Here is a 7,802-nt window from a genome sequence, read left to right on the forward strand (position 1 = left end):
GTCCCATTTGTTGCTGCTAGGCCTAGCACTTCCCAGGAAGTGGTAGGCTGAGCAGAACTACGCATGCGCCACACGCACCATGGGCGTAGGACTTCGTCAGGTCGCTACTCCCTGCGGGGCGGAGGCCTGATGCTGCCGGGAGGGGAGCGGGGCAGCTGCCAGTGGACATGGCGGCGTGCAGCAGCGGGGCTGTGCTCGCTGCCCTGGGAGTGCTTAGTATTTGTGCGGTCAGCGGCTCTGGGCCCATGGCTCAGGGGGAGACCGGCGGAGAGGCGGGCTGGGCAGAGCCGTGGGATGGTGCAGTTTTCCGGCCGCCCTCGGCGCTGGGCGCGGTGGGGGTGGCGCGCAGTCCCGGGCCCTCGCAGCCAGGGAGGGAGGAGGCCGTGGACTTGCCGGTGCTGCTGTGGTGGAGCCCAGGGCTATTTCCCCACTTCCCGGGCGACTCAGAGCGCATCGAGTGCGCGCGCGGCGCGTGCGTGGCGTCCCGGGACCGACGGGTGCGAGGGCACTCGCGGACGCGCGCGCTGCTCTTCTACGGCACTGACTTTCGAGCCTCCGAGGCGCCGCTGCCGCGCCTGGCGCATCAGAATTGGGCGCTCCTGCACGAGGAGTCGCCCCTCAACAACTTCCTGCTGAGCCACGGGCCGGGCATCCGCCTCTTCAATCTTACTGCCACGTTCAGCCGCCATTCGGACTACCCGTTGCCGCTTCAGTGGCTGCCCGGGACCGCTTATCTGCGCCGCGCGGCGCCTCCGCTACAGGAGCGCGCTGAGTGGCGCCGACGCGGCTACGCGCCGCTGCTCTATCTGCAGTCCCACTGCGACGTGCCTGCGGACCGGGACCGCTACGTGCGCGAGCTGATGCGTTACATCCCGGTGGGTGGGGCCGGGGCGGGCCTGGGGGTTGAGGGGGGCGCGCGGGGCGGAGGCCAGGACCCCGGGTGTCCAGGTCGGCTCGCCGCACCCACTTCACGGCGGTATTCTACCCCGAACAGGTGGACTCCTACGGGAAATGCCTACAAAATCGGGAGCTGCCCACTCCGCGGTTACAGGACACAGCCACAGCCACCACCGAGGATCCAGAGCTCTTGGCCTTCTTGTCTCGCTATAAGTTCCACTTGGCCCTTGAAAATGCCATCTGTGACGACTACATGACAGAGAAGCTGTGGCGCCCCATGCATCTTGGTGCTGTGCCTGTGTATCGCGGCTCTCCCTCTGTGAGGGACTGGATGCCCAACAATCACTCCATCATCCTCATTGATGACTTTGAGTCACCTCAAAAGCTGGCAGAATTTATTGATTTTCTGGACAAGAACGATGAGGAATATATGAAATATCTGGCATACAAACAACCTGGGGGCATCACCAACCAGTTCCTTCTGGATAGTCTAAAGTATCGGGAGTGGGGAGTGAATGATCCTTTGCTGCCTAACTACCTCAATGGCTTTGAGTGTTTTGTCTGTGACCATGAACTGGCTCGGCTGGAGGCCGAGAAAGCACACGCAGCCTCTCCTGGGGACATCCCTGTCCCTGAACCTCACATTGCCCAGCCCTCACATATGGACTGCCCAGTGCCCACACCTGGATTTGGCAGTGTGGAAGAGATTCCTGAGAATGACAGGTAAGGATAGCTGGGGTCCCTGTGGCCATCAAATCAAGCGATTTACTTACTTGCTCACTGTGGGCAGTGAACTAGCAGTAGGTGCTGAGGGGATTGTTGTATAGGGAAATTATGACATGGGCTTACTCTGCCTTTAAAGTGTCAAGAGTCTAATTGGGAGAGTCTAATTCCTGAAAAAGCTCAGGAAAAGATGCAAAGTGGAATTCAGGGCAACAACCTATGAAAATCAGCTTATGTGAGCAATGTTTGCAATAGTGATTCAAAAAAAGGCTTCAACCAGAGCAGAGGGGGCCTGTTTAGGGAAGTGATGAGGGAGAGACAAAGTTGGGCAGATAAACTCGGGCCAGGCTATACATAGCCTGAATACCAGGCTTAGGAGTTGGACTGTCTCGAAAACCAACTCAGCTGTTTGTTTAGCATCTTTGAAATGTTGGGGTTGGGGATGAGCAATACATACATGGGTATTTTGAGAGAGGTTTGTCTGCAGTAGGGTTTGTATCTATTAACCTGGCACAATTATTAATAGTACTTCCTTTCACTCTTTAATTTTTTTTTAATGTTTATTCTTTAAAAAAATTTTTTTTAACGTTTATTTATTTTTGAGACAGAGAGAGACACAGCATGAACGGGGGAGGGTCAGAGAGAGAGGGAGACACAGAATTGGAAGCAGGTTCCAGGCTCCGAGCCATCAGCCCAGAGCCCGACGCGGGGCTCGAACTCGCGGACCGCGAGATCGTGACCTGAGCTGAAGTCGGACGCTCAACCGACTGAGCCACCCAGGCGCCCCAATGTTTATTTATTCTTGAGGGAGAGAGACACAGTGTGAGTGAGGGAGGTCCAGAGAAAGGATCCAAAGCAGGCTCCAGGCTCTGAGCTGTCAGCACAAGAGTCCGACGCAGGGCTTGAACTCATGAGCCATGAGCTGTGAGATCATGACCTGAGCTGAAGTCAGACACTTAACTGACTGAGTCATCCAGGCGCCCCATATAGTACCTCCTTTCACTCTTAGAAGTACCCTGATTTGGGTGATAAATTATATGTTCACCCCAAACAGAATGGAAGGAATGTTTTCAATAGATAGAATAAACACTGCTGGGCAGTGTGGATTGGAAGAGAAGTGAGGAAGCTACTGCAGTAGGTGGCAGAAAGTGGTGCATTGGGAAACAAGGTCAGCATGGGAGGTGGGGTGGGAAAATGCTGAAGCCACTTGCAGCAAACCACACCTGTTTGGGGAGAGGTGATAAAAGATATTAAGCTTAATAAAGCAAGACTGCTAGAATGGCCTGCAGAGACTAACTTGCACAGTGGATGGCAGCAGAGGGCTGTTTATATATACTGCTGGCACAGTTTGATTCTGGGAATGGAGTCTTCCATCAAATAATTTGTTTCTAGTTTATGCTGAACATATTATGATTTACTAGGAAAAAAAGTGTAAAACGTTAAGAAAAGAAAATGTGTTTTATCTAGACTTTGGATAGCACTGCACCTTCATTTTGATTATTGAAATTGCAACTTATAAGGTAACCATCTAAATATTAGACGACTTGGTTCCATAGTCTGCCTCACTGCCCTGCCTTCTTCTAAACTCCCACCACATTTGGGAACCAGGAGCGGGAAAGTCAGGAAGTTTAACTCATTGGGGGTGGGATGTGTGATAGATTTGTGTTTGCAGCTGTCACCTGTACTATTACTAGACTACTAGATTTACTTCACATTCCCTTTCCTTCAAAGCAGAGCCCTGTCTTAGCCAGAGACTGCTATATCTGCTTAAAATTTCAGAAGGCAGGACTTGTAGCTGTGCAGAGGTTCCATAATCCAACTCCCATTTTGATGTTTCAGCTGGAAGGAGATGTGGCTGCAAGATTATTGGCAAGGTCTGGACCAGGGGGAAGCTCTCACTGCCATGATCCACAACAATGAGACAAAGCAGAGGAAATTTTGGGACTACCTACATGAGATCTTCATGAAAAGGAACCAAAATCTCTAATTATCCTTGCAAGAGCCTTAAAATTGGTAGAGTTAAGGAGATGGAAGTCCTTATTCTACCATGGGACATGAGGGGCATCTGCTGCATATCCCTTAATGAACACTGTCTTATTATGAGTTCAAGGAATTCCAGTTATATCCACTGATATTTTATCCTAATGATGTGTATCCAGTGTCTCAGTTTGTGGTATTAGGGCCTCTCCTCAATGAGAGATGGAGGCCTCTAGTTCTTGGATTAATGGAAAACAGAAGCCTGAAACACCCACTTGTTTTAAAGTGCTGATTCAACAGAATCTTTAAAGAATTGCATCTTTCTCTAGCCATTTCATCCTCTTAACTGTGATTGGAACAACACCTTGGTACTTGGCTTAAGAATGAGGTAAAATGGACCACGTTTAGTAGGGTCTTAAAATTTCTGTGCTCTTCTTTAAGCTCTTTATTATTCAGTACCTTTCCTTTATTTTTTTTACATTTAAAAAAAAATTTACTTTGAGAGACAAAGCACAAGTCAGGGAGGGGCAGAGAGAGAGAGAATCCTAAGCAGGCTCTGCATCGTCAGTGCAGAGCCCAATGTAGGGCTCGAAGCCATGAACTGCAAGATCACCACCAGAGCCGAAGTCAGACACTCAACTGACTGAGCCACCCAGGCGCACCTATTCAATACCTTTCCTAATCTCTTTTCATCTCCTGCTTTATAAATGGTTACATTGGTGGTGAAGCAAAACTCCTGGTGGGTTGTGTTATGGTTCTTTGGAATTGTATTTTTTACATCATTTACTTGCTCTTGATGTCAAACTTTTTAACTTTTTTTTTTTTTCAGGCACCTGGGTGGTTCAGGTCATGATCTTGTAGTTCATGAGTTTGAGCCCCATGTCGGGCTTTGTGCTGACAGCTTGGAGCCTGAAGCCTGTATCAGTTTCTGTGTCTTCCTTTCTCTCTGCCCCTCCCTACTAACGCTCTGTCTCTCTGTTTCTCAAAAGTAAACATTAAAAAAATTGTTTTAATCGTTTTTTCTTTCCTGGTTTTCCGTAATCTGACGAAGATGCCACCATCCCCACATTCATTCTCCTCTACATTAAACTGGCTGTAGATTTTTGACAGCTTTGCTTACTGCTGGTTTGCTTCTTTTTTAGGGAATAGCTGTAATTCTTTCTCATCTCATGAACAGAAAGATCCGGTAGTTAATATATATCAAGTCAATTTAATGAATTGTCCTGCTCTATTTTAGGTTAGAGATAGAGACTATGGCTGGAAATGATGGCAGAAAAACAAATTTAATATTTAAATGATTTTTTTAATGTTTCTATTTATTTTTGAGACAGAGCATGAGCAGGGGAGGGGCAGAGAGAGAGGGAGACACAGAATCCGAACCAGGCTCTAGGCTCTGAGCTGTCAGCACAGAGCCTGATGTAGAGCTCGAACTCACAAACTGTGAGATCGTGACCTGAGCTGAAGTCAGTCGCTTAACTGACTGAGCCACCCAGGCGCCCCTAAATGATTTTTAAATGTTAAAATAGACCAGGGTGAATCAAACTGCAGGTTTTTATAGGTCTTTGGTCTTTTCTGTCTGCCTAATGAACTCTTCTCTATATTTTATTATTTAAAAAAATTTTTTTTAATGTTTATTCATTTTTGAGAGACAGAGACAGAGTGCAAGTGGGGGAGGGGCAGAGAGAGGGAGACACAGAATCCGAAGCGGGCTCCAGGCTCTGAGCTGTCAGCACAGAGCCCAATATGGGGCTCGAACCCACAGACCAAGAGATCATGACCTGAGCTGGAGTCGGCTGCTTAACTGACTGAGCCACCCAGGTGCCCCTATATTTTATTATTTTTAAATGCTACAAAAGTCCCATTTCCTCCAAAGAGTCATGAAAATTACATTGGAAAAAACAGCCCAGCAATACAGTTGTAATTATTACTTCATACTATGGAGCACTTTTCAGTTCATGTGGGATGAATATTCCAACTTGACTCATTCTATTACTGATATCCTTCTGTTCAACTTTATAGTACTTACTGAGACTACATTTTGATGGAATACCTAAACTCAAGGGGCTGAGAGGTGAGGCAAGACTTATGTTGGTGGTGAAGCAAAACTCCTGGTGGGTTGTATTATGGTTCTTTGGAATTGTATTTTTTATAACATTTACTTGCCCTTGATGTCAAGGGGCTGAGAGGTGAGGCAAGAGTTAGCCACCACAAGTGGCTGGTTCAGTAAAAAGCTGTTAGGCAGATTTGGGGATATAGCCAAACTTTTATATTGCTGTGGCTTGAAAATAAAGCTTAAAGGGCAGGGAGACCATTAGCTTTTTCAGGGCCAGTGGAACAAGAAATACCTTGGACCTTAGAGCTACTCTGGTTGTAATGTGTAGTATTAATGAATTATCACTAAAGAAGTTCTATAGCTTATCAGTGTATCTATAAATTAATATGTATATGTACTTATATATATACACATACATACACTAATTTACAACCAGATGTGTGTGTGTGTGTGTGTGTGTGTGTGTGTGTGTGTGTGTGTTTATGTATGTAAGGTGCTTCAACAACTAGGGTCCCACACTTAATATTGTGACATCTAAGGATGTGGCCAAGGAGAGCTCTAATTTAGACTGGATTTCACGGTCATAATGGTTCTATTTTCATTTTATTTTTTAGTAAAAAATACCCTCACAACAGCATGGAAAGTTTGCTTAACCTGTTTGGGCTTTTGCAGAAAAGCACAAGAGGGGAAGATAGACCTTCAAATGTACTATTAAAATTGGGTATAATGTAGACCCACAAAAAGAAGTCAAATTCAGGACTCTGATTTCTAAACTTGAAATCTATTTTTTTTGGAGTAGTTTGTTTTTTTTTTAACGTTTATTCATTTTTAAGAGACAGACAGAGTGTGAGTTGGGGAAGGGCAGAGAGAGAGAGGAAGACAGAATATGAAGCAGGCTCCAGGCCCTGAGGTGTCAGCACAGAGTCTGATGTGGGGCTCAAACCAATGAGTCGTGAGATCATGACCTGCACTGAAGTCGGGCACTCAACCGACTGAGCCACCCAGGTGCCCCTAAACTTCCAATCTACTTAAATGCAGGTGCTGATATATAGTGCAAAATACACATTACTCAAATGCAAACTAAGGTTAGGACTCAAGTTTATGTGCAATAAAAAGGGTAAGTGATGGTTATGCAAAATGTAGAATCATCCTTACCTCTCCTAATGACACCAGTTCAGATTGGCATTCCTTTTATGTACAAAGTGGGCACTTTTATGTACAAAATGGGCCAGTTGTTGAATGATTGTGAATGATTGTGGCTGGAGACTCAGGCCTGCTTTGTGGACAGGGCTTTTTAGACGTTCTCCTTTAATCCTATTACCATAAAAGTATTCGTAAAAGAGCAAGATAAGCCAGGTGCTACATTTCCACAAGAGCAAGCAGAACCAATATGAAGAGAAAGCAAACAATGTGAATTTTCTCTGGTTTGGGGCTCAGTTTGCTCTGTCAACATCAGCAGGCTTGGGGTTACTGGTGGTAGAAGTGCTTGATTAGGAATCTGTTTTATTGGACTGGGGGTGGAGCATGGGGCTGATGCCTTTATTACTCCATATGTTGCAATATCCTATAATCTCAGGTTTCATTTTGTATAATAAATGGCTTCTTTTTAAACAGTGTCTGCTGCTTGTTTATATTTCTGGGCTGAGTATGATACACTTGGAGACTTGGAAAAATATGTGAAACACTTGTTCACTTAACAAGTATTTATTATCACTATTCTAGGTACTAGGAATTCAGTAAGACAAGGTCCTGTCTCTCATGGCACTTACATTTTAAATGGGTGTCGGTGGTGAGGCCATAAACACACATTAAATGAACAAGTTAATTCAGACTGTGATATGTGCTATGAAGAAAATAAAACAGCTTGATAATGGAGAGATATGGGAAGTCAGGGAAGGCCTCTCTGACAGGAACTGAGAACAGAAGAAAAAGAACCAGTCATGCAGAGATCAATGGGAAGATTAAACGTCTGTGATAAATGATTTTAGCACACTAAATTTTACACAACCAAATACATATTGCTCCTCCAAAGTAGTCATCTTATGAACTAAAAGCTTGCTCAAGTTATGCTTCGGTTACCAGAAACATTTCTTGAAGTTGTTATAAATGCCTTGAGAATCCTTGGCACATCTTTGAACTGAGTTGTTTGTTT

The 7,802-nt window shown here is 45.7% G+C and overlaps 1 protein-coding gene across 1 annotated transcript; it reads left to right on the top strand.

Moving 5' to 3' along the window:
• The first annotated feature begins 54 nt into the window (after positions 1-54).
• FUT11 (fucosyltransferase 11) lies at positions 55-7,266 on the top strand. Its single transcript, XM_043598092.1, has 3 exons — positions 55-875; positions 995-1,620; positions 3,460-7,266. Exons 1-3 carry the CDS (start codon positions 168-170, stop codon positions 3,605-3,607), a joined length of 1,482 nt encoding a protein of 493 aa, XP_043454027.1. The 5' UTR covers positions 55-167; the 3' UTR covers positions 3,608-7,266.
• The last annotated feature ends 536 nt before the right edge of the window (positions 7,267-7,802 follow it).

Source organism: Prionailurus bengalensis, chromosome D2, assembly GCF_016509475.1.
Source record: "Prionailurus bengalensis isolate Pbe53 chromosome D2, Fcat_Pben_1.1_paternal_pri, whole genome shotgun sequence".
Taxonomy (NCBI): domain Eukaryota; kingdom Metazoa; phylum Chordata; class Mammalia; order Carnivora; family Felidae; genus Prionailurus; species Prionailurus bengalensis.

Excerpts from the sequence above, each read along its gene's own strand:
- FUT11 (XM_043598092.1), top strand. The coding sequence starts at position 168 with ATGGCGGCGTGCAGCAGCGGGGCTGTGCTCGCTGCCCTGGGAGTGCTT. Across the intron at positions 876-994 it reads AGCTGATGCGTTACATCCCG|GTGGACTCCTACGGGAAATG; the intron begins GTGGGTGGGGCC and ends TACCCCGAACAG. Across the intron at positions 1,621-3,459 it reads GAGATTCCTGAGAATGACAG|CTGGAAGGAGATGTGGCTGC; the intron begins GTAAGGATAGCT and ends TTGATGTTTCAG.